Source organism: Rhinatrema bivittatum, chromosome 3, assembly GCF_901001135.1.
Source record: "Rhinatrema bivittatum chromosome 3, aRhiBiv1.1, whole genome shotgun sequence".
NCBI lineage: Eukaryota > Metazoa > Chordata > Amphibia > Gymnophiona > Rhinatrematidae > Rhinatrema > Rhinatrema bivittatum.
This window is the reverse complement of record NC_042617.1, coordinates 157,069,503-157,096,817: the sequence shown is the minus strand read 5'-3', so window position 1 is coordinate 157,096,817 and position 27,315 is coordinate 157,069,503. Positions and strand designations below refer to the sequence as shown.

The 27,315-nt window shown below is 43.8% G+C and overlaps 1 protein-coding gene and 1 long non-coding RNA gene across 4 annotated transcripts in view; one reads left to right on the top strand and one right to left on the bottom strand.

The window, feature by feature from the left end:
* NTPCR (nucleoside-triphosphatase, cancer-related) overlaps positions 1 to 13,412 on the bottom strand; it is a 29,286-nt gene extending 15,874 nt beyond the window's left edge. Inside the window, exons 1-2 of one of the 2 annotated variants that reach the window (XM_029593866.1) lie at positions 13,279 to 13,412; positions 12,030 to 12,192 (exon numbers count right to left, since the gene is read on the bottom strand). In XM_029593866.1, the coding sequence (XP_029449726.1) occupies positions 12,030 to 12,192; positions 13,279 to 13,312 (197 nt within the window). In that variant the 5' untranslated portion in view covers positions 13,313 to 13,412. The other variant, XM_029593867.1, reaches the window with a different exon arrangement.
* An 85-nt stretch (positions 13,413 to 13,497) lies between these two features.
* Positions 13,498 to 25,303, top strand: LOC115087113. Of its 2 annotated transcripts, XR_003855438.1 has the most exons (5): positions 13,498 to 13,627; positions 13,874 to 13,939; positions 21,144 to 21,181; positions 23,676 to 23,735; positions 25,051 to 25,303. It is a non-coding gene; the product is annotated as an uncharacterized LOC115087113 (long non-coding RNA). The 2 variants fall into 2 exon arrangements; XR_003855439.1 differs by lacking the exons at positions 13,874 to 13,939; positions 21,144 to 21,181.
* The last annotated feature ends 2,012 nt before the right edge of the window (positions 25,304 to 27,315 follow it).

The window sequence follows — 27,315 nt, the reverse complement described above, 5'->3', positions numbered from 1 at the left end:
AAGCCGTTTGGGAATTTTGATCATCTTTAACAAGTGTATCCTGCCCATGATAGATAAAGGGAGTGCTTTCACTTTCTTTCAAAGAACAAAGCAAGGGGGAAACAATTTTATATAAATTCTTAATATCAGCAGGAATGAGAATTCCTAAATATTTCATGACTAATGATACCCTTTTCAAAGGAAAAGTACCCTCCCACTGCTGCTGTAAAGCACCCTTTACTTCTAGGGCCTCAGATTTATCCCGGTTTATCTTTAAGCCTGCAAAGGTTCCAAAGGTGTTCTGTAGGACTAAAACTCTATCCAGGGTTCGTGCAGGATCTGTAAGGAATACCAAGATATCATGTGCAATGGCTGCTATCTTAAAGGAGAGGTTTCCAACTGCTAATCCCGCAATGGAACTATCATTTTGGATTTTTCTGAGCAAGGAGTCAATAGCAAGAATATATAGACGAGGGGAGAGGAAGCAACCTTGCTGCACTTAACTAGGGGACCCCTAGTTATAGGAAAAGTGGAAGATCGACCCCCATTAACTAAAATATGTGAGACAGGTTGGCAACAGAGAAGGGAAATGCTTTTGTTGATATTTCCTGAGAACCCAAACCTCCGAAGTACCGAGAACACGAAGGGCCAAGCAATTCGATCAAAGGCTTTTTCTGAATCAAAACCTACTGCAAGAGCAGGAATCCTTTTCTGTTTACAATAGAAAACTGCTGTAATTAATTTTACAATGTGTGTTCCTGCCCATCTTCCCTTTAGGAAGCCAACTTGTTCAGGGGAAATAAGTGAGGGGAATATTAAACTTAGTTGATCAGCCAGTATTTTCGCATATATTTTTAAATCACAATTTAGTAATAAAATGGGCCAATAAGACACAGGCAAGGTAGGATCTTTCCCTGGCTTAAGCCCAGATTTTAAAAAGGTTACGCGTGTGGCTGGGCCTTGCGCGCGCTGTGCTCATTTTACAAAGGGCACGGCTACACAAATAACCCCCATTACATGCTGAAGTGCCGGGCCCAACAAAATAGGCGGGCAGGGGGTGGCCGGGACAGCACCACACACACCAGCAGTGCAGAAATTGCTTCTGCAGTAAGTAGCAAAATAAAAAATGTGGGGATAGTTAGGGTAGGTTTAAGGGGCAGGGAGAAGAGGGGAGGAAGGATAGGGTTGGGGTAGGAAAGTTCTTTCCCAGACCTCGCCTTAATTGGAATGGACTGAGAGGGAATTGGGGGGGGGGCCCCGATTGTGTCGCCGCGCATATTTTTCTAAAATCCCCCCCCCACGCGCGCATGAAGTAGGCCACCCACCTGCACATGCAGACATGAAAATCTAGCACACATGTTATAAAATAGCCGTGTCCATGTGCGCACATCGGGAACCACACGCATACGCCTTTTAAAATCGACCTCTTAGCTAGTATAGTTATATGTGCCCTGTTGAATCATCAGGAAACTGATCCTGCCCAAGAGCTTGCGTATAGAAAGCATGCATCGGTTCTACAATTTGAGCTTTTTGAATTTTACAACAATCATACGAAAAAGCATCAGGGCCTGGGGCCTTCTCAGATTTGCTCTCATTTATAACTCGTAAAATTTCTGAGAGTTGTATCGGTCTATTAATAAATTCTGAGAACTGGAAATCTGTGAGAGCAATAGATTTTGAAAAAAGATTTTCCTCTTGATCTCCTCCCACGTCTATCTTCAGAGTATAAAAACTTGGTTATTTAACCTTGCATTTCCAGAATCAGCTTTTTAGCTAATCACATTCTTTCTATTTTGCAACTCATCCCTGCTCACTTCTCTTCACAAATTTGGTTTGGTGTTTAAATTCTCTCTCATATCTCACTTTTTTCGCTATCCCATGGTCCCTTTTAAGAGACCCTCAGATTCCCTTCAGTCTTATACTCCTTGTATTTCCTCTATGCCTAGTCATATGCTTATCATCTTATCCTTTACCCTTATAGATCCATTCCCAACTCAATGGATCGATCTATTTTATATCATTTATGACTATGTAATGTAAATTGTTTTTCTCTGGTCAGTTAAATTTATAAATAAGTTGCCCAGTTTATTTTACTGTATGTTCTTGGTTCCATGTATCGCCTTACAGGCAGTTTTTTGTTCCTTGTAAACCAGTTTGATTTGTATCTAATGCAAGAAGATCGGTATATAAAAACTAAAAATAAATAAATAAATAAATGATGATTCTAAAATAATCTCAAAAGTTTCACAAATATCCGGTCAAGTTATAGCCCAGGTGCCTTTTTGGGTTTGTAACCTCTCTATAAGTAGTTCCCCTCCACACTTTTACAGTATTGGCCAACATCTTTCCCACTTTATTTCAATATCTGAAGAAATTATGAGTCGAGTGTTGTGGGATGTTTTGTACCCTCTGATGGAGGCATGCATTTAAACTCTCTAATGCATTTTGGTATTCCTTCCTCATATCTTGAGCTGACGTATCATTTTATCTTTAGCTATTTTTAATTTCTCCTCTAAGCCCAAAATGATTTTATTTAAATGAGAAGTTTGCCCATTAATATAAGAAATGATTTCACCTTGAAGCACTGCTTTTCTTGCTTCCCAAAAGAGAGTGGGGTCTGTAAGATGCTCTTTATTGTGCAACACATTCTTTCCATTTCTCCTGGAGAAAAAATTGAAAGTCTTTGTCTTTCCTTAAATAAGCAGGAAATCTCCATAATGCCACCTCTTCCTTTCTCCCCCAAAAGCTAAGTCACCCCAGATTGGGGCATGGTCTGAAGCACTTGAGATTCTGATCCGTGCAGATCTAATGCGCGGGAAAGCTTCCCAGGATCCTTATATAATCTATCCTGGAAAGCAAAGTATACATTCTGGACACATGCATGTAATCTTTGACTTCAGGGTTTACAGTTCTGCAGAAATCTATCACCTGCAGATTACTGCAAAGATACAAAACAGCCTCTCTCTTCTGGGAAGCTGATCCAACCAGTTGCGATGGTGGTTTATCTATAGAGGCATCATGTTAAAGTCACCTGCTATAAAGCGGAGACCCTACCTCTGCACTGTCAATAATTGCATGATTTTTTCAAAAAAGCTGTGATTGTACTCATTTTGGTCATATAAATTACAGATGGTAAAATCTATCCCCTTAGGTTTGCCCACTAAAATTACAAATCTACCCTCCGGTTCCGACACCTCTTGGACTTGAAAGGAGACTTTTTATGAAAAAGAGTCACTATGTCCCCTTTTTTCCCCTAAGGCTGGAGAATAATAGCAAGAACTATTTTTAATTTTTTACCTTCCATAATTGATAAGTTTCTTGTAAACATGCTATATCTGCTTTATTAAGTTTTAAGTTCTTGCAATATATTTGTTCTCTTGATGGGAGTACCTAATCCATTCACATTCAACAAAATTAATCTAAGAGTATCACCTATGTAGAAGCAATACTGAGGGATCTTTTACAGCTATTCATCTTTTATTGTGCTTCCCATGGGCCACCCAGCCTTGACCCACAGGATTCAACTCCTGAAACTGAAAAAGGGCCTTGCAAAGAGATATATCAGATCTAGTTTCCTGAGAGACAAACCTTATAACTATGGGTCGTACATAACATTCTTGTTTCATTTCACAAGGGTTAAGGAAGATGTTGATCTCACCCTTCCCCCCCCTCCCCCCCAACTAAAAACCCAGTTATTTAAATCCCACCAATGCTCCATCTACATGGATATGAGGTGCATGTAACATGTGGACAAACATCATCCCTCAACTATATTCACTACTCCGCAGGGCAATAGCAACCCAAAACCATTGGGATAGATTTTAATACCTACGCGCGGGCGCGCACATATGGATGCCTGATTAACACCCTCTCTTTCAGTCTGATTTTCTCTTACTGTTTATCTCCACAACCTTTTTCTTCCCATATCACGCATATGTTCGCTCACTGTAATTCGCATTCTGGTGGGTTCAACAGCTCCCTACCAGGGACCCTCTCCGTTAAAAAATCTGGATATGCAAGCTCTTTTATATCTAGCTGTACTTCAGTTTTACCCCCTATATCACTTAAGCTATATCATTCAATTCTGTAAGTTTATTGAAATTTTGGTATTTTAAGGTTCACTTATGACCTTTTTTGGCTGGGTCCTTTCACTTGGCCTTATTGCATACTAATGCTAGTCACGCAATGCTTCAACCTAGGATCCTCTCCGTTCTCAACTCTGATATTAAAGATTTGATAATCCCCTCGCTACGCACTGTGAAAATTATGCAGTTCATTGTTTCTCTTTGTTCAGTTCTCAATTCAGCTGTTTCTTGTAAAGTTTATTCCCCCCCCCCCCGCTACTGTTTATTGTATCGCCCCCGAGCGAATTTTCTGTTGCACTGTAAACCGATGTGATATGTATTTTAGACAGGAATGTCGGTATAGAAAAGTTAAAAATAAATAAAATATAAATAAATAAATGTGCACACATGTTATAAAATCTGGGGTTGGCACGCACAAGGGGGTGCACACTAGTGCGTCTTGCGCACGCTGATGCCCGCAGCCTTCGCCCGTTCCCTCCCAGGCCGCTCCGATTTCGGAACGGCCTGGGAGGGAACTTCCTAACCCCCTAACCTAACCTTCCTTCCCCTAACCCTCCCGCCCCCTAGCCCTATCCTAAACCCCCACCCCCAACCTTTGTTTTACCTTTTGCACATGCTCTGGGCAGGCGCAAGTTGCATGTGCCGGCAGCCTGCCGGCACGCGATCCTCCAGCACAGCGGCAAATGGCCGCTGTGCCGGAAGCCTCTGGCCCCACCCCTTTTTTGAAGCCCCGGGACTTAAACACGTCCCGGGGCTTTAGGCCCAGCATGCGTAGGGCTTTGAAAATCTGCCCCTTTGTGTATTTTTTTGAACCATTTGAATTAATAGCTTACCAAATTATCTAACAGTACCTTCCAACAAAGAACAATGAGAATAGTTTTCTCTTCGCATGTGGTTCACATAAAACCCTATATAGTCCCTTCTGGAGGCACTCCTTGAGACCCTATCGTAGCCTCCCCCATTTTAACTCATGTTTTGCTCCTGTACTGGGCACTTCTAGCCCCACTCTGCCCCCTTTTAAGGCCCCAGCACTTACATGTGTCCCAGGGTTTACGCTCATGGCCGGACCTGTTTGAAAATTGGCCCGGCGCACATAAAGCCAGGCCACTCATGTAAACCCCAAGATTTATGCGCGCCGGGGTTTTAAAATCCGGCCTTTACAGCATAGGTGTACTGGGAGCTTATCCACACTGGCCACGACGGGATTTTCCCGACCTCATAGGGACAGAAATTTATGGCTGAAAGAAGCCGAATGGTATGGCGGCTATATTGCGGTGACACAGTAGCCAAGCCTGCGATCTTGAAACTTTATTAGAAAATGTAAAACGAACAAAAAGGGACACAAAGGTTATCCTCCAGCTTCAGAACAAAAATTCCAGCTGCAAAAAGGTAATGAGAAGCGCACTTGGCCTCAAATTCAAGGTAGATTTGTCTATAAATGATTTAGTGGCAGTATGATCTTCAAAAATGTGCATCTTGCCCCAGGCAAGCGGGAAACTACAAAGCATTTCAAATTCTTCTGCAGCAGAGAGATACATAGATTAAATTCTTTGCAACTTTTAAGGAATAATCTTTTAAAAAAAACAAACTTTACTGTTCTGAAATATCTCCCGATGTTTACAGTAGACTTGTAGAATTTGTTGTTTGTGCGTCCAGTTGAGAAATTTTGCAATAATATGGGGTCTTCCGTCACCATCTCTTCTGCTGCCAAGCCGATATGCTCTATTTTTAGTAGGCCCTGTTTAGTCCGGTATTTGCAGTACTTCTGGAATCCATTTTGCCAGGAACCCGTCCAAACAAAGGTCCACAACTGATTCCGGGATACCCACAAGATGGAGGTTGTTCCTATGAGATCTGTTCTCTAGGTCCTCTATCTTTTTGTTTTGTGCAGCAAGTTGTTTTTCAAGGGAAGAGATTTTTACTGCCACAGCCGTGGAGTCATCTTCTAAACATGAGATTCTTCCTTCAGCCATCTCTAACCACAGGGTAACTTCGGCCAGCGAATCCTTAAGTTCCAAAATTTGCTTTGACATACATTTTAATCTGGTATCCAGAGTCTCAATCACAGCACCAGTCACCTTTAACATCAGAGCATCCATAGCTTGCATGTTCAAAGATGATTCACTGTTTTTCAGAATCAGTGGCCATCTTTTCTGCAGTTCCCTTTGGCTTTATTTTCTCTGATTTTCCACTTTTTATAGGCATATTTACAGTGGCTTTATGCATGTACATGTCGATAGACATATGTCATCCAATGTAATTGTCCAAATTAAGCTGCTTGAGTTTGGATGTCTCCAGATTTAATTGCTGTATGGGGGATGGTGTCTGGAGCCCTCCGCAGCACGTCTGATCAGGCTCACCATATCACGTGATCAGGATATGCACTTTTTAATAACTTAAAACCAATAATCAACAATACTTCACAACCAAAAATACATCAAATAAATAACAACATCCAGCAAATACAAAGAAAGCTGAAACCTCACAAAGCAAGAAAGAGGGAAAGCAAATCACAAAGAGAAAGGAAGAAAAGAGAGAAACCAGCAGAATCAGAGAGTAAAGCGCAAACCTAGACATTCCTATATTACACCAAACTAGCAATAGGTCTGCAGCTCTTGTGTCTGACAATTGTTATAGTGTCCTACCTTATAGCACAAATCATGGGGGTGAGAAACAGAGAGCTAGGAATGTACTAATTTAGGTGAAGAATGTTTTCCGTGCTTGGGCTTCAAGGAGTCTCAAGTAATACTCAAGGCTTAATTTGTAGACAAAAAGGAAGGGTGAACTGTGGAGTGGGGGGAGGGGCTCAAGAGTGAGGCCATGGCCAGGTGTGAACTTTCAGAGGGAGGTGAAGCCAGGAGCTCCCTTCCAAATGCTTCATTCTTACCACAGTGATCCCTCCATCCTCAGCCCCCACCAGTGTTCAACCTCCAGCTGTCCTTCACCTACCGCAATGAATTTACACTCATTCGCTCTACTCCATTTTCTCAGATCCCAGAAAAAGAGGTAGCAAAATGCTGTTCTAAGATGTTCTACCGTAAATTGTGCCCCAGGTAAAGATAGTCAAATTAGCACAAGTCTGAAACTTGTGAGCAGTAATGCCAATCATCAAGGCTACTGGGGGTGGGGGGCAGAACAACAGGGACAGAGTGGCTGCTCTCTGTTCTGTCTGCTTCAGGCTTATCCCCCTTTTCCCTGTGGGCTGCCTAGAGGGGAGGGGCTGGAGCAGGACACTCCTGCTGCTCTGCCTCTTAAATCTACAAAGATTCCAGGCCGTTCCCCCACAAATTAAGCCCCCAGTATATTTAGAAGGTAATTTACAAAACAGCCCACACAGGCTACAGTCTGCAAAGTACATTGTACCCGCAGACTTTAGCCCGAATGTTCAGTGCAGATGCACACACATAAATCCACTTTGAAAGTGTAACTTTTGTGCTGACCTGCAGACTTTTGAAAACCAAAAGCATACAAGCAAATCCCAAGTCTGCCACAACTTCGCCCCCACCCCGAACCCCCAGAACAATTATTCAGCATGCACATAAAAGAACACGCAAAATCGTGTTCCGCCTGCTTTTTTGCGTACTACCTGCTGGCGATATTTTCAAAGAGCCACTTATGCACATTCATGACAGTGCTCTCCAACACTGCCCCCTTAAGGACTGGGCAGATAGCCTAATACAAGCACACAGTGCCCACTGCTGTCCGGGAAAGCTGGGCTCAGCCCTCGAGACCCTCCTGCTCCTTTGGCTGAATGGGGGCGGAGGGTGCTGACCAGATTCAGGGCACGCACCCATTTGATTAGAGAGGGCTGCGTTCTTCTGCACTTGGTGGAGGACTGGGCTACATGGAGGGGATGAAAAACAAAACTGGGGGGAAATGTGCAGAGCTGCAAGTGAAGGTTCACATCACCGAAGCACCTTTGGGGGCTAAATCTCATTGAACGGGAAGCCCAAAAGAAGACTGTAGGACCAAAATGATCACCGTACACGACGTTTCACTTACACGATATCATTGTAGTGGTATTTTTGGTTTAATAGAGAAAAGGAGACATGTTCAGAGTTTCAGAGTAATACAGTGCCACACTTGCAAGTCCTGAAGGCAAAGGCAGAGCTAGATATTGTTTCTGTCACTGGGATGGGTTGCAGCGAGTCCCATGACTCAGATATGGCCATGCCGGGCTAGTCTATTCGGGAAGCATAGGGGGGGGACGAGGAGCACTTTATGTTAAAATTTAGTATTACATTGCCTTGATTATAAGAGTGTCTTTTTGTGACATTCTGCACGTCCAAAAATTCATCTTATCTTGGACCAGGCTAGGTACCTTTGGGAGGAGAGGGGGGGAGGGGGGGGATTATAGAATAGGGGGGAAATCTTCAGGTAGTTGTGAATGAAGGCTCATGCCATCAGGATCCCAGACCTGATTCAAACTGGGTTGGAGGAAATTACCGGGTCACAAAATAAAAGCAACTGGCTGTGTGATAGACACGAGAGTGGCTAGAAGTGGAATTTACTCTGAGGAAACAAGGGTGGTTAGTGGAGTGCCTCAGGGACCTGCCCTACACTTAATATTTATTCACTCCTTCACTGTCACATGTCAGTGAAAGGACCAATCCTCTTTCAAAAGACTGTCCTTTCAGAATTCTGAGAGCGGATTGGCCCTTTCCCTGATATGTGACAATGAGGGACCAATCGGCTTCTAGTGAGGGAACAGTCCTGCCAAGATGGTGAGGTCTTCTCCGGCTGGGGTTTCCCAGTTGGGGGAGAGGAGGGATTTGGAGAGGTGATATTTCTGCTGGGCCGACTTTGGGGTTTTTTTTGTTTGTTTAAGGTGAGAGGGAGGGGGACCGGGAGGGGAAGGAGGATCTACTGAACTGGACCTGACTCTGCCCTGTCTGGCTCGCCCAGCCCGACTTCATTTAAGGTGAGAGGGAGGGCTTGCTGTGCCGACCACATCAGGTCAAGCAAGAGGGAGACATCCACTTGGGAGGTCAGGGAATTTTTTTTTCCACTGCAGATTGGCATGCAAGTGACCACATATCAAAAAAAGCATGCTTTTCCAATTTAGCGTGCTTTTTTCACTCCTGCATGTCATTAGCTTACTGCATCCTGCGGGGACCACTTTTCTTAACTCTGATTTTAGCATAGGTTTTATCAAATTAAAGCAGAGAATCATAAACTTCAAACAAAGCCACAATCATCAGATACTCCATTCAAAGGCAGCAAATAAAAAACCTTCAGTATGAGGCACTTCTTGCATCGGTTAATAGTGAATAGGCATTATAGTCTCAGCATTGGAAGGCAATGTTGAATTGAGCAAAAAGACAGAGGTCTTCTACTGGGGCTGAGTACTTTTCACTTTTTTTCCCATCCAAGATGTCAAAATCTATAAGCTGGTTACCTGCCTATCCATGCAACAGGATAAGTTTCTTTAAAATAAATAAGTGAACTTAGTCAGGAGGCGTGCAGGGGGTGTGCTGAACCTCTCTTCATTCCCCACCCTCCTCCAATTTCAGCGGTGCAGGCCTGTTTCAATTCCTCCTTCCTCTCTCTCAGTGGTGCAGGTCTGTCTGAAGGTCCACCAGACTCACCCCATCCTCATCAGTCTCTCTTCTGTCACTCTCTCTCCACCCAGTTTATCTTTACCAGTCTCTTCCCCCCACAGCCAATGCCCTCCCCTCCAATCTCTCCCACTAGGCCTCTCAATGTCTCTTCTCCCCCACCCTGCAACCCATCTCCACCACTCTCTCTCATTTTTGTCCCCCCTCCAGCCCATTTTCACGAGTTAGTCCCAATCACCTTCCCTTCCCCCAAGGGCCTCTTTTACACCCTGGTCATCTAATGGCCCAAATGGATTCCCTCATAGGTTTCTTGTTTTTAATGTACTTGACAAAGTTTCTAGTATTAGCTTTTGCTAATATTAAAGTCCTCCAATTCTTTTGTGGCCTGCTTTATTAATGTTTTATATCTAATTTGACAGATCTTCTATTTTCCTCAATAGATCCTGCCTTCTATTTTTTAAAAAGATGCCCTTTTGGCTTTGATAGCCTTTTTCACAGCACCATTTTATCTGGGCTTCTAGGATGGTGTTTTTTTAAGAAGTTGCCACTCCTCAGGCAGACTTTTAACCCTTGAAACTGCTCCTTTTAACTAGTTGCCTCATCTTATCATAGTCTCCCTTTATATGTTATTGCAGTAGTTTTATTTATTATTGTCGCTCCAGTGATTACTTCAAATCTGATTTCGTTATGATCACTTTTGCCAGGCAGCTCCACCATCATTACCCCTTGCAGATCCTACAGTCCAGTCAGAATTAGATCTAAAAAGCAGCTCTCCCTCTTGTTAGTTCTAGAACCAGATATTTCTGGAAGCAGTTATTTATGGCATCCAGAAAATTAACCTCCCTGACATGTCCTGATAAAGACATTCACCCATTCAATATAGGGGTAATTTAAATTTCCCATTATTGTTAGCATTTCACAACCTGTTTCACCATCCTGGTGGAGGAGCCAGAAGTAAACTCCCACTGCTATACTCCTCTCGGTCATGCATGGAATTTCTATCCCTAGAGATTCCAGAGTGCAGTAAGTTTCCTGTAGAATCTATATTCTAATTGGCTCAATGGAATCGTTAACATATAGTGCCACACCACCACTTCTACCTGTTCTGTCATTTCAATATATTTTGTAGCCTAGTATCATGGTGTCTCATTGGTTGCCCTTTTTCCATCAGGTTTCCGAGACGCCCATTATGTCAATATCTTCATCTAGTACCATGCATTCTAACTCTCCCATCTTAGTTTTTAGACTTCTTGTATTTACATGCAAACATTTAAATGTATTGATTTTATTCTTTTTCATAACCTGCTTATTAGCAGTTGATTCAAGTAATTTGGAATCTGCTCTTTCCAATCCTTATTGTCAGAATAATTTATTTTCCCTTTTTTTCATGGCATCCTTTGTGTATACCTTGCTATGAACTATGTGCTCTTCAGCAACTGTCAGCTTTCCTTCATGATCTAGTTTAAAAGCTTCTCTATCTCCTTTTTAATTCTTAACACCAGGAGGCAGGCTCCATTTTGGCTAAGATGGCATACATCCTGCTGGAATAGGATCCCTCTTCCCAAGACGTTCTCCAGTTTCTAATGAATGCACTATTACTTCATCCATGCACTGAGGCTCTCGGAGCTCAGCCTGCCTCTGAGGTCCTGCACGAGCAACTGAGAGGAATAAAAATAACCCTGTAGATGGATTAAAGATAACTGATAAAAACTGTTGCTAGTACTGCTATCAGTTGCTTCATTTCAACTATGACTAACCCTGCATGCAGAGGATATTGAAATCTTAAGTCTTAATTGTCAACATAGTTATGTTCCAAAACACTTAAAAACAATAATATATGCGTAGACATTTTCAAGCACCCTTGTAAATAAGTGAGAGCTTCCCAGTATCTCCTCTAACTTTTCATCCTACTTTCAGCCTCCTTCAGCTTCGATCACTCCCCACACCTTTCACATAGCATAATAAGCCTGGGCGTTCCATTTTGCAATCCCACTGAGAACCCTGCAATGACATCCTCAGTTTCTTCAGTGCCAGGTGTGAGTTTGCTCATCAATTGTACTGCCCTATATTTCACCGCTGTGGTTTCCACATCTCAGGAACTAACCTGAAGCTGATCACAGCCCTGCACAAGTGAAAGAGGATCTTGCTGACTCAAAGAGGCCCTACACCTAATGAAACAAAAATGGCTCACTAAACTTAAGATCCTAAACACCAAAAGGCCTGATTTACTAGGTCTGTGTGAAATGTAACTAAATATAGGGTTTCAGTATGGGCAAGGCCTTGTGTGGGCTGTAATTTATCCGAATTGAATCATCAGGATTTTATTCATAAACATAAAAGATGGAAAAATATCCTATGTGAAAAAGTCAAATGACAATCAGACAGAAAATTTCATAAATATCAGTACCCAACTCTAGATAAAGTTCCTCGCTGTCCAGACAAAGTGACAACATCAAACCCAATTCTTCTCCCGCCTTGTCTCACTTCTTCTGTGTAGAATCCCTCCATGGGAATGCCACAAGATTTTAGAACATCAGTGGCTTTCTGGATCAAAGTCGTCTTTCCAACTCCTAGAGAAGGAAACAAAAATCTGATGTTAGCTACCTGAAGTAGTTTTTTCCTTCCTGTTTATCTGAGAACAGTCATCCAGTAAGTCAGCAGGGGAAGCAGCAATGCCCCACCGAGGCTCAGTGTGGGGAGGAAAGAACAATACACCATCTGTACCCAGCTGGAGAAGAGTGAATGGCATCCAACCAGGCTAAGTGGGAAAAGAAGCAGCAACATCTCTCCAAGCCCAGTAGGGAAAGAGTCAACAGTGTTTCATCAGGGTCTGGCAGGGAAAGGTATCCTGATGGGCAAAGCGGAGGCAGTGACTTATCTTACTAGGCCTAACAGGGGAAGGCTGACTTGGAGCATGAGAAGGGATTGACTGTGTATGGGGGGAGGAGAAATTGGTACCAGAAGTGTGTGTGAGGGTATTGGTACTAAGAAGAAATGATAAAGCAGTAGTAGGTGTATTTGAGAAGGCTGGGGATGAGGAGGGGGAGTGGTGGCACAAAAAGCACAGGAGACAGGGGTTGGAAAAGAGAAAACACGGAATAAGGAGAGGGAGAGAAGGTGTGGATGTGAGGAGGAAGACTGGAGTGGATGGCACGAAGGACTGCTTCTATGAACGTCTTCATAATTAGAAATCCTGTGCTTACAGACGCACTGCTACAATAAAGATACCTGAGACTACAGACGTTTTGTGTATTTCTACCAATATATATTATAAAGCAACACCAAACGTAAAATTCCTAAATGTTATCAAAAGTGTCGCTATCATTTGTGATGTACAGGTTTCAGACTGTCCCTGCCTACAGGCTTCGCTCTGAAACCAACAAACCAGCAGGATCTGACAGTCTTAGTCATGCACTCCTGCAGCTACACGCACTCATGTGTACATTTCCTGCACTCCTTTCAGAACCAACCAGCAGTTTCGGCAATTGCCCTCTTCTCGTTCCCTTAAAGTGGAGCCAGGATCCGGATTTGGAGCGCACCGGTGAAACCAGCCCAAATCACAGAAGCCTTTCACAAAAAAAATAGATATAATAACAATAATAAATTAAAAGCATGCGGACGTTGGCCATGTTCCCCGCCCTCAGAAGCTGCTTTACCGGGCGGCCCTGTCAAGAAGACGTGCTTGCTCATCGCTGCCGCGTCTTCCGCTCTCCCGAGGCCAGGAACAGGAAACGCGACAGAAAAGGAAGTCGATCCCCCTCCCGCTTATCGGCCGGGCCTTACACCGATCGGGCAGCACTGCCTAACGCCAGCTTAGTTTAAAGAGCCCGACCCGACATTCCCTTTCCTCCTCCCCATAGATCTATGCGCACTCCGCCCCCGGGGCCATCCACTTTCCCGTCATTCCCGCGCTTTCTTGTCTTTGGTTTTATCCTGCCCTAGTAGTGTTGCCAACTCCTTCTTGAAAAAAGTCACTAGATCCACTGTGAAAAGACTCCAGATTAGGTAAAACGTAGCTAAACCTATGTTGTGCAGTGGCATCAGTACAGCCGGTGAGCCCAAGATTGGTGGGAAAAGCGAGGTGGATCACACACGCATATTCTCGGGGTGGGAGTTTAGGCGAGAGACTGAACCTGCTGAATTTATTCTGAGGAATGAGGGGCTGTAGCAGGGAAGAGAGGGTGGGACCAGCCAGCATGGCATTCTAGGCAAAGGAGGGCTGACTCGCTTGCAACCTTCTCTCTCTTGTAGTCTGCTGCAGCACCCTAACAGAGGAAGTCTCACTGTTTTGTACTTTCCTGCTTCCAGATATGCTCTGTAAGTAGAGAGTCTGATGGAAATATTAGAATTGTGAGAGTCGCTAGATCTGTAGCTAAACTGTCGCTAGATCTGTAGCTAAACTGTCGCTAGATCTGTAGCTAAATTGTCCATCATTGTATTTTCCCATAGACACAGAATGGGAGAAAAGCCTTAGCGAATCAGGCAGTTAGAGAGAGAGAATATGAGAATCGCCGCCTAGGGTGGCTGAATACCCTTCCACAAGCACTCCACTCACCATACACTGGCAGAAGCTCTCCTCCTGCATGCTCATACCCTGCCAGTGCTTCCTACTTCATGCCCTCTATATCGGTGGTTCTCAACTTTTTTTCCCATTGTGAAACCCCTAACAGATTATGCACACATATATGACACTCTGCTCATTACAATTCATGGCGGAAATAAAAAATAAAGACCCAGTATTATTTTTATTGTTAAGAATGATACAAAGGAAAGATAAGAACTCTGAACAGAAATTGCATAAATAGTAAACATTCCATACCAAAACAGCACCAATTTCCAGCACTCAAATAGTAACCCCCTTACCTAAGAAAAGGCAACACTGAAAATATTGCACCAGGCCTTAAGACACCAATACACCTCCTATTAGGAAAAAGGAACAAGCCAGGCTGCTAAAGAGACCTACACAGAAACAGACCCTCTCCTAACAAAGAATAAAGAGATCATAAAGCTTAACTAGAAACAGGCAGACAAAAACTGAACTGGAAACCACAACAAGCCAGAGAGATTGTATGCAGTGTAACAAAGGGAAAAGAGAAACATCACCAGTCCTCATAAAACAAAATTAAGAAATATAAAATCAATAGCAGTAAAACCATACTAACAAAGAACAGATGATTTTAAAACAGCTGATGAATGGAATAGCCAATAATTAAAAACTCATATAAAAAATTTCTAAATACCAATAAAATATTTCAAAATAGCAGACACAAAGATCCAATAATGAAAAATAATAAGGATAAAAAAAATGCTTTGTTCTGCATATCAAGGAATGTTTGCTATCCAGGTGCCCTGAGATTGTTTTGAATTAGCAGGAGGAGGAATGGTTTACTTGCAACTTTCTCTCTCTCAGCCACATACCGTACAAGCTCTCTCTCTCACACTGTCAATCACACACATATACACATGCTCTCTCTCTCAATTTCATAGACTCTTAATCACGCACATATACACATGCTTTTTCTCTCTCACTTATATAGGCTCTTAACCACACATTTACACACATGCTGTCTGTCTTTTCTCACACACGCACAGGCTTTCAATCACACACATATATGCTGTCTCTCTCGCACACATAGACTCTCATTCACACACACAGGTTCTCAATCACATACTCACATGCTCTCTCACCTACACTGGCTCTCAATCACACACAGACACACTTGCTGTCTGTCTTACTTATACACACAAACTGTTAATCATGCATACACATGATCTCTCATACATCCAGGTTCTCAGTCATCCACTTACATTCATGCTATCTCACACACAAAGGATCTCAGTCACACAGGCTCTCAATCACACACACATACTCTCTCACATAAACAAGTTTTGAATCACACATACAGGCTCTCAGTCACTCACATAAATGCTTTCTCTCTCACACACACACAGGTTCTCAAACACATATGCTTGCTTGCTTACTCACTCTCTCTCTCCACCGAACTAGCGGCAGCAGCCTCCTCCACTTCCAGTCCTCGCGGCCTCAAGAAAGGAATCCCTTTGCAACTACTTAAATATGCCAGAAGAAGAGGCACCATCCTGGAATCGGGTAGTGCATTGGGATCTTTCTTCAGGATCACTGGATTGCTGCTTCTACTATCCTATGGAGGAACTTATCATTTCAAGTTGCAAAGATGCCAGAAGTCCATGGCAGGGTCAGGCTGGGGGTGAAAGAGCAGCTAAGGACAATGGCCTCTGCAGCCCAAATAAAGTGGCTAACACTGGTCAGTTAACTGAAAGTATCCAGCCATGAACTACCAAAATGACCCACTGCTAGGCCAATCAGATAGTTGCCAGATTTGGACTGGTTCCTGGAGAAGTCCATAAACTTATTAACCAAGTAGGCTTTAGAATTGTGTTTTGTTTACTTTATAATCTTGTTTTGTGCTGATGTCTGTATTCATAAATGGCTAGAAGATTGCCATTCATGTTTATTTATAAAACCACTTTCCTGGCCCTTGATATAAAGGCCACCCAAAGTGGTGTATAAAGTGGATAAGAAATAAAATGGCTCCAATATAGAATCTGCGGCAAGAGAAAATTCAGCAGCAAAGGTTTTGCAATTTTACAGCAATTATGTGGCACAGTTGCATAAGTTTGAATTGATTTGCATATTAATGTGCTTTTAAATGTTTATACAAATAATGTTCTGTAATTTCTTATTCATCCATATAATTTGTTTTGGGGTTTTTTTGGGGGGGAGGGGGGAATGGATCTTATTGGTCTGTGCTGGGAAGGGAAGAAAGGGATAGAGAAAAGGGAGGGCATTTGGGGCTGGGTGAGAAAAGGCAGAGGGGTTCTCAGAGGAGAGAGAGGTGAAGAACAGAGCATTGGGGGTGCAGAGGGCTAGAGGATAGATGGGGAGGAAAGGGAAGCAAGGAGGAGAAAGGGAGCTTCAGGCAGAGTCAATGCAAGAGTATTTGGCATCCTAGGCACCCCTCTGTGCCTCGACCTGGCAGGATTTTGCCATCCCCAAAATTTTGAAGCTCTAGGTGACCCCTATATATTATTTCCTTCTCACACACCCACACACATTCCCAAATGACTTCCTTCCTCGTGCACACCCGCACATAACCTCCTTTCTCAGACACATTCCAATATAAAAAATCTCCTTTTCACACACCCATACACTCGCAATCTCCCTTCTCATACCCACCCTTCAACACACAACTTCCTTTCTCACACAGACATATTCCAAAATATACAATTTCCTTCTCATACACATGAACAACCAGCATGTCCCTCTTTCTCTCTCTCTCTCTTATATCAGCTCTTCTCTCCCTCTGGCTTCCAAATCTACCCTCCACAGTCAGCCCAAAACTGGATTATAGATTTCAGGGACACTGGATTGGGGGTGGGGAAAAGCAAAAGTTAGGGTGTGCAACACTCCTCACCCAAATAACAGGACATAAAGCTTAAAAGAATAGACCACTGCCAGACATTACAACTAGAATTAAAAAAAAATACTGTACATATAAAAATCTTTCCATTCACATAATCAGATAATTTGAAAATAAAAGAAACGTTTACCCTTTTCCCTATATCATACAGTTCTCTCTCTTCTACTTTCATGCAGTGTGGGATATTCAAAATTGCTCCCTATAATAACACAGCGTTCATGTCTCAATCTTAAAATGTGCAAAATCACTACAAAATGTGCATCACCATCTACCTTCATTTGCATTCAGTGGCTGAAATTTTTGTTTCTGTGTGGTGGCAGGTGTTTGTTCTATCTCAGCTACACATTTCCTGTGCTCAGCTTAAACAGATAGTTTAACTTAGTCTTTACTCACAGACAGAGGAGGCTGGTTCTTCCATTCCAAACTTTAATAACAGACAAACATAAACAGAGTCTTACTGAGCATAAACTGAAAATGAAAATGACTAGAGCAGTCTGGGTCACAGGATTGGCCAGATTAGCTGCTGAAGCACACAAGCTTGGCCAAAGCTGACTAGAACCACACAAGGAAAAACACCCAGGAACCCCTGCTTCCAAGTCAGAGGAGAGCTTCCTAAATCTGTCCTGGGGATCCCACAGCCAGTCGGGTTTTCAGGATATCCACAATGGATATGCATGAGATAAATTTGAATATACTGAGACTCCATGATATGCCAATTTATTTCATGCATATTCATTGCAGATGTCCTGAAAACCTAACTTGTAGGGTACCCAGGACAGGTATGGCAAGCCCTACTTCAGAGCCAGCTGCACTGAATACAGCAGAAGCTGTGAACGTGAAGCTGACTACCAGTTGGCAGTATAACAGCAAACAAGGAAACCATACAGAATAAAAGCATGAACACAGCATTAGCAACAGAAACAGGACACTGTGAAAGCAAGACAACAGTGAGTAAACAAGAAAACACCTATAGAGACAGGACAATGTCACAGATCTGTTCTCACAGTTTCAGTAAATTGCAATCATCTGCAGATGTTTATTATTTATTTTATAACTAGCCGTTAAGCCCGTAACAACGGGCTACATTAAAAAAAAAAAAATTTTCGGTCCATTTCCTTCCCCCTCATTCTCCCTCCCCCCTCCACCTCCCCCCTCATTCTCTCTTTCCCCTTCCTCTCATTCTCCCTTCCACCTCCCCTTCCTCTCATTCTCCCTTCCACCTCCTCCCTCATTCTCCCTCCTCTCCTTCCACCTCCCCCTCATTCTCCCTTCCCCCCCCCTCATTCTCCCTTTCCCCGTCCCCTCATTTTCCCTTCCACCTCCCCTTCCTCTCATTCTCCCTTCCACCTCCTCCCTCATTCTCCCTCCTCTCCCTTCCACCCCCACCTCATTCTCCCTTCCACCTCCCCCTCATTCTCGCTTCCCCCTCCCCTCCTTTTCCCTCCCCCTCATTCTCCCTTTCCCCTTCCCCTCATTCTCGCTTCCCCCTCCCCCTCCTTTTCCCTCCCCCTCATTCTCCCTTCCCCCTTCCCCCTCATTCTCCCTTCCCCCTTCAACTTTCCCCTTCCCCTCCCCCTCATTCCCCCTTCTCCCTTCCCACCTCTCCCTCTCCCTTCCACTTCCTCCTCCCCCATTCTCCCTTCCCACCTCTCCCTTCCCACCTCTCCCTTCCACTTCTATTCTCACCTCACTCTCTCTTCCCTCCCCCTCCCCTCCTCTCCCAGCTCATTCACAACCCCTTTGGATGGTGCGCGCGCGCCGCCGCCGCTACGAATCCTGGTCCTCGCCGCCGGTCCAGGTCGCCGCCGCCGGTCCGGGTCCTCGCCGCCGGTCCGGGTCCGGGTCCTCACTGCCGCCGCCGCTCCGGGTCCGGGTCCTCACTGCTGCCGCTGCCGCTACAGGTTCTCCCAGCGCCATTTTTTTTAAATAGGCCAACTCTGGCCGACGTGCTCGCATGCGCAGTAGAGCTGCTCTCTACTGCGCATTTGCGGCACGTCGGTCCTATCCCATTTATATGGTAGATTCTTATAGACCACTTAATTGAATTAATCATAGCAGAGTGTTAACATCACAACATATATATTTGAAACTCAAAAATACAAATCATAAAACACATCTTTGTAGTCTGCTTTCCACCTTGACTCTGTCAGCCAAACTAGCGCTAACTCCCACGCTATTATTAGACTCTAATGGTGGACAAAGGTTTTTGTGGCCTAAGGGCAGTGCCTTGCCACAGTATGTCCCAGGTCACCAAGGGTGGCAGTGCCTCTGTCCGTGGGTGGCTGTCGTGGTCCATGTATTTCATTGGAGGTTTTGCATGCTCTTAACTTAGTGTTGTATGTCATTGCAGTGCAGTTGGATTTCCTATGCAGTGCATATGGCCCTTAAGCCTAGCTGGACAGTTTGATCTATTCTCTGCTGTCCCAGAATTTCAAGATAGTCTGCCAGGGAGTGTGATTAGCTGACCGGTCTTCCCTGGACAGGGGTGGAAGATAATGGCCTGGGCTAAAGAGGCCCTATGATATGGTGCTTGTGCCTGGTGTTTCAGCCAGCCACTTCTCCATGGTTGCTGCCTTGCTAGTATCACCTTCTCCGCTTCAGAGGATAAAAGACTTCCCCTAGAAACGGTTGCCACTTTCCAGGGATTCGAACAAGCCTTACCTGCTGTCTCCTCAAGCATTTCTGTGGTGGTGGCCAGGTCCCTGGATAGTCCTCCTCAGGCCCCAGAAGGGAGATCAAGCACTGCTTGGGTCAACTCGGTCAAATGACGTGTTGCTTCCCCGTGTCAGCACCTCTGCCAGTGTGCACTTATTCTGGAGAGCTTGTGTTTGTCATCACGGTACTGATGCTTTAATTACTCGGCTCTTTGGGGCACGACCCCCCACACTGGTTCTCTCTGTTGTAATTGATTTCCAGATCTCTCTCAGATACATGACAATCATTTCCAAATTTGGATACACAGAATGTTTTGACTTTCAAAACTTTAAAACATAGGTGCTGGCCTAATTGTAGCATCTAATTCTCTTAAGATGAAAGAGTGAGCCCGCATGAATGAAACCAAATAAGCAAATAACGTTTGTAGGCCTGTTTCATGGATCCACAGAATATAAAGAATATGAAAATAACAATTGCATCAATCTTAAGAGTAAGTTATTTTCATTTTTCCCAGCATGGCTTTGGAATAATTTATTGTCGCCGGATGCGTTGATTTCAGCATTGTAGAGTCTCATTTTGATTGATTGTGGAGAGGAGAGCAGCAGACTGTGGTGAAAACAGAACTGTCTTCCCCAGTCTACTTGCCTAGCAACAAGGTCGTTAGAGGCACATACTGTGAGCATGATAATGATGCAGCTGCTAGACACCACCTCTTTTCCTTTATGTTTTTCAGAAGAGGACAATACAGTAGAACATCTTTCATAAACATGTATCTTAACATGCCTTACGGCATAATTTGGTGTCATCGGAAAATGTGATCACCTCACTCGTTGTTCCCATTTCCAAGTCATTTATAAACACGATAAAAAGCAGTGGTCCCAGAACAGATCCCAGGCTCTCCACTCATCACCTTTCTCCACTGAGAAAATTGACCATGTAGACCTACTTTCTGTTTTCTATCTTTTAACCAGTTCCCCACCCACGATAGGACATGGCCGCTCATCCCATGACTTCCTCAGAAGTCTCTCGTAAGGGACTTTGTCAAATGCTTTTTGGAAATTAAGATGCACTATATCAACTGACACACCTTTATCCACACGTTTATGCACGGCTTCAAAAAAAATGTAACAGATTGGTGAGGCAAGACTTCCCTTGGCTAAATCCATGATGGCTTTGTCCCATTAAACCATGACTATCTACAGTATATGTTCAATAATTTCTTTATGATAGTTTCTACTATTTTGCCCAGCACTGTCTGTAGTTTTCTTGATCACCCCTGGAACCCTTATTAAAAATTGGCATTACATTGGCCACCCTCCAGTCATCAGGTACTGTAGAGGATTTTAATGATAGGTTACAAATTACTAATACATTACTAATAGTAGGTCTGCAATTTCATTTTTCAGTTCTTTCAGCACTTTGGAATGCATACCATCTAGTCAAGGTAATTTGCTACTTTTTAATTCGTCAATTTGCCTTATTACATCTTCCAGGCTCACTGAGATTTGTTTCAGTTCCTCTAGTTTTTAGTTCCATGTCTAGCCTGAAGAATACAATCCTTGCTTTTGTGTGAGGTCTATTACACCATCTACTTGACCACAGCTTTGAATTTTGAACCCACAGGGGGGCAATATTTAGCCACTGGCCAGCTTGCAAAGTTAGCCTGATAAACTTTGCTGGCTAATTTTGGCAGAATATTCAGAGGTACGGGTGCACAATCGAATATACCTAGGGCTTATGATTTTAGAGGTTTATAAATTGTAAATTTACATTAGGTGTTTATTTTCCAGCTAATTAGGGGCTCTTTGGGGATAGTAAAAATCTGTGTTTTCATAGCATAAGGACCATTGTTGTGTACCTTCTCCAGCTGAATCAAATACAAACATCTGTGCAGCTGAGGAGTCGATAACATGGAAAAGGCACAAAAACAAAGAGTATAATCAAGGGTAGGCAAAGGAGAGATGAGAGAGTGCTAGAGTCACAAAGCTGATTGCTAGACAGCTCCCTCCCCCCACCAGCAGGGGCCCTCACTGAGCCACACTGACTTGCTCTAGCCGCCACCTTGAAGGCTGTATTCAGGGCTGGTGGGAGCACTAGGCGAGCTAGGCCTGGACCTAGGTGGCCGACCATTAGGGGGCGGGAGCCATGTAGGGCCATGACCAGCAGCAGCCCAAAAAAACCTAGAGGAAGGAGTCGGGCCCATGACCGGGGAGTTGGGGGGTGGTGTCGGCATGACCAGGGGTGGCGCAACTGGAAGCAGGGGGTGTGTCACGCAACCGGAATGGGGGAATGCGGCGCAAGGCAGAAGGTGCCTAAAGCACCTAATCCCCTTGCACTGGCCCTGCCTGCATGACATAGCAATGCCAGCTCTATATGAACCTCCCTCACAGCTCACGTCCTGTCTCAGGATGGAAGTGCCTTTGGCCACTTGTTCTTGTCATCTTGCCTTTATAACTTTGCCCTTTGTTCTTGGACCTTTGCCTGTTTAACCTTGTTCTTGTAGCTTCTGCCTAGTTTAGGCCTTCTAGTCTATCTACCTTGCCTTGTCTCGTTGCCTGTGCTCCTTGTCTTGTTTGGGCCTATCCTGTCTGCCTATATTCTGCATCCTGTTCTGTGTATGCCCTTCAGTGACCTCCCTTGTCAGTGTGTTTCACAATTTTGCTTCTGCTCCCTGTGGGCCTCCTAGTGACCCTTTTCCCTGTGGGTTTTCCAGTTGCCCTTCTGTACCCTGTGGGTCTCCCAGTGGTCCTCCTGGACCCTGTGGGTCTCCCAGTGGTCTTCCTGTACCCTGTAGGTTTCAGTGGCCCTTCTGTGTGCTGACTAGGTTTCTCGGTGGCGTAGCGCTCCTACGTGTTTCCTGTATACTGTTCTGGACTTGTTCTGTCTTTGCTCATTCCTTGCCTTCCATCTTGCCGTTGCACTCCCTGTTCCTGACCCAGTGCATTACCCTCCAGAAGACCAGCCACCAGCACTGGAGGGTTCAACATGAAGAGAAGAAGGCTGGTCAGGCAGAAGATCCTCGCTGGTCCTGCCCACTTCTGATCCATGCAGAAGACCACATGCTTGGCTTGCCTGCTCCCGTCTCCTAATCCCGCCTGCTTGAGGGCATCCCCAAATTGGCCAGCTCGACTGAGACAACTAGTAGAAGTGGTGTTTGTCCAGTGTTTATCTAATAAATATTTATTTAAATGTTTTTGCATTGGAGATGTTTATTGGGGTTTACTGGTTAAAACCTAAAACAAGAAACCTTCAATGTACCCAACTGTCTTAAAGGTAGCCAGATAACTTTATCAGGCATCAGATACTCTTATCATTTTATGTGCCCTGTCAGTAGGTTACATTTGTAAACTGTTTTGCAATTTTTTTGGCCTTGACTGGAGCTGGTGGTGGATGTTACCAATAAGATGGATAATGGTAGACCAGGCTTTCCTGCTGGAATGTATAAAGTTGATATTTTCAATGGTTTGAATCTATTTTTCTTTGTTTTCAAGGTGATCAAGAAGTGTCATGGTAGCAATTTTTTTTTATTTTTAATTTAGATTTAGCTCTTACCTTTTCATTGGTAGCTCAAGGCAGGTTACATTCAAATACTGTAGGTATTTCCCTGCCCCAGAGGGCTTACATTCTTGTTTGTATCTGAGGCAATGGAGGATGAAGTGACTTGCCCAAAATCACAAGGAATGACAGTGCGATTTGAACCCTGGCTTCCCTGGTTCTTAGACTGCTATTCCAATCATCACCTTACTACATTACTCCATCATTGGGGGGGGGGGGGGGGGGGGGAGGAGACATAGATGTTGGTAAATGGGGCATTTAACAGCTTGTAAACATTTACTATAGTTAAATGGCCTGACTTAAAATTGCTCTCAAATGCAACTAAAAATATGTACCAATTCCAAGGCACATGTAATTTCAACCATATTTTGCTTTTCCTACAGTGTGGATGCAGATTCATGAAAGATGACCAATTTATTTCATTCAGCGTTCCACACTGGAATGTAAGTTTTTCAAAAACCACGGAGAATGTTGTCTGTTACAGCCTTAATGATAAGGGTACGGCGTTTACTGTAGGCACTGTCAATATCAGAGCTGGTCAGTTCAGGTAAAACGGTAATAGTATTCCTGCTCCATGTTGAAACTCGAGTTGAGATTAGCAAAAGCTGGATCACAGATGGGCGCTGTTGAGAATGTGGGAAATCGTTGATCGCAATTCTAGTGCGAGGAGAAGTGGAAATTAAAGTTGTGCTGCCAAAAGCCAGATTGGAGTTCATCAGTATCTAGCTGACTGGACAAAAAATAGGTAGCCTGTACTCATTGACTCCTGCTGAAGATGCATAGCTTCAAGAACTCAATGTGCTTTTTCAGCATGCATGCTCCCTCCTCCTATCCCTCTCTGGGGCCGATGCAAAAAAACACGCGGAAAGCGAGCGCTTTCTTAATGCATGCATGGTGCCTGCAAGGGGGGCACCAAGCTATATTATAATTAGGGGGTCTGCCGGTTATGAACACGGACTGCAGTTATGAAAACTGATGCCAAGTTTATCGGCGTCAGTTTTCATAACGCAGCCGGCCGGTTATGAACACCGACGCTGAGCATATCGGCGTCGGTCTTCTTAATGCGGCCGGCTGAGTTTTTTTTTCTTTAAACTTTTAAAAGAAGAACAGAAAAGCAGCGGCTGAGCGCACTGTATTGCATTGGCCCCAGATTGCTGTGGCATTATTTCCCTTCTATGCTTTGGGTTCAGTCCTCTGTTGCATATAATGGAAATGCACATGCTTTTTCTATGTTCCCTAACCAGTGTCTATCTTCCTCAGTTATACTGTGGGGGCAACTTTCTGTAGCTAGCAGGTTGAGCTACAAGCTCATTTTCAAAGGGAAACCCGCAGCAGAGCTTCCCTTTGAAAGTTCAAAGCCGGTGTGAAAACAAGGGTACTTTGCTCCTGTTTGAAAGCAGGTGCAAAGAAAGCACGAGGATGTCGCAATAAAATCCCTGACCTAGCCCCTTCCACGTTTCCCCACAGATGAAAAGATGCACGTTATGAAACAGCGCACACACTTTTACCTGCACTGAGGGAGCAATTTTCAAAATATTTGTATATGAGTAAACACTATGAAAAAAAAACAAACCCAAAAAATATTAAAACTTGTCCTCCCCATGTCTTCAGTCTAGGGCCAGTGAATGGGTATTAGCCATCCCAAAATCAACTTTTGAATATTAATGTTCATAATCACAGATTTACTGTACCTGAAAAATGAGAATATGATGTTGATTATAATTTCCCATTGTTCATTTTGTTCTTCACTTTTCACAGGATAATATTTGTGAAGGAGTATACAGGAGAACACCCCAAAATAATTAAAAAAAAAACTGGATCCAAAGATCAGGCCTGGTCTATTTTAAGCCTAAAACAGCATGGAATCCTGGTCTCGGCAGTGGTCCCCGGGAAGGCGTATAACTAGCCAGGCCCAGGGGAGAGAAGGAAGCCTAGAGAAAGAGAATACTGCTGAACTGTGAAGCATAGCAGAGTTGCTTTTATTTGTTTGATGCAATTAATAAAGAATTTTATGAAAGATTTTTTTTGGTTTTTGCCAGAGTCCAGCCTGAATCTGTCCTCCGGCTACCCTGAGGGCCACTCACGGTGCCACATATATAATCTAGAGGAAATGCCCATTAGAATTTAGAATCTTACTTTTCATACTTCGTTTCTTTCAGGTCAATAGTTTATGCCATTTCGTGGAGGTTGTTTCAGAGTTATAAATAGTAGATATAAAACAAGCATCATGAACTAATAAGGGAATAATTATTTAAATTGTCCGCAGGTACTTTTTACCCGCTGTCTTTGCACCAGTTTTCAAAAGAAAAGTAGGCATATCATTTTTTTTGATGATCATAACTACCGTATATGTGTTGCGTTCTTCCCCCCACCCCAGGAATTCCTCCACTACAATACAGGTAAAATGATGCAGCATATGGGAATACACACGTACTTTTACCCACATACAGGGTGGGCAAGTTTCAGACAGGTGATTTAAGCAAGTAAAATGCTTTGTACCTATGGAAATCCCTTTCAAATCTACTCTCATCAGAAGCAAATTATTAATTATATGTATTAAATATCCTGTGGGGTACTAATTATGCATTTTCAACAACCCATGATTGTTAAAATTATTCTGATTCTAACTAAAACATATATTTTAGCATCCACTAGCCTGGATTTCTATTTTAAATAATATCATGCTTTGTTGACAAGGTGGAGATAACCCAGCAAGTCTTTCTTGCATCGCTGAGGAGCAAGTGCATGCTTTGATTACATTTTGCTTAGAAACGCTGTGCTCACCACTAGCCATAGAAACACTGTGGCGCGTGTCTTGTAATGGTTCACAATTCACTGCCCAAATCTGCGCTTTGATATTCTATTTAGCAAACTGTGAACATTATAAAGGAAGCCACACACAGAACTAATTTGATGCATCTGTGTGAATCTTTCTTCAGCCAATTGTGTTGCTATGTCAATGATTGTGAAATAACAGTTCACTTTCAGTTGTTCCTTAGAGCTCTGAATAGGCTTATCATCTGCTTCGTATGAGAACTGCGTCCTCTTTCTCCTCGTATGGACTGGATCTGGTTTTAAAGTATCAGTGGGGGGGGGGGAGCGGGAGTGTCACGTGATGTGGTGAGCCTGGGAAGACGTCTCAGAGCTCCAGGTGCCACTCTTTCTATTCCGCTGAAATCCGACCCTTAAAGACACAATATTTGAACAAGCGATTGTGAGGCTCTCACGTATGTCGACAGTTTAAAAGGCCCGAGCGCATGAAAAAATGGAGTCCTGCACGTGCCACGCGCATTTTACCTAGGGCCTGGCCATGCGCATAACTCCTGTTACATGCAGAAGGGCAGGGCAAGGGGGGCGGGCCAGAACAGCGCCTTAATTGGAGTGGACTGGGCACGCATGTGTGCGTGGACATCTTATTTTATAACATGCGCAAGGAAACGCGCGCATGTTATAAAATCAGTTCGTCCATGTGCGCCTGCCAGGAACCACGTGCAGTGGGTCTTAAAATCTACCCCAAATAGCCTGGCATCATGTCCATGAAGGGGGCAAAAAGAGATGAAGAAAAAATCAGCAGGAGTGAAGGCAAAATGGCCGCTGCAACTGTGAGTCCTCTGGGACCTGGTCTTACCCATGAAATGATAGTAGAATTGACTATGGTGGTAGTAACTGCTTTACAGGAAAACCTTGCCACTATATCAGAGCAAATTGCTGATATTAAGTCAGCAATCTCAGACTTTAGCTCTAGGATGGAAACGGTAGAGGGCCGAATTTTTGTTGTGGAGGATGAGGCGGCTGCGCAGGAGGGCAGAATAGTAAAGCTGGAACAGCTGGTGAAACTTCAGGAGGCTGAACTAGATGATTTAGAGAATTGAATCGAATAGTGGACCTCCCGGAAAAAATAATCGATGCTAACCTACCAACCTTCTTAGAAAAATGGCTCCCAGAAGTTCTGAATCTACCAATTCTCCCAGACAGTTTTCGGACAGAACGAGCGCACCGATTGGGCATTAGGTAAGATAGCGA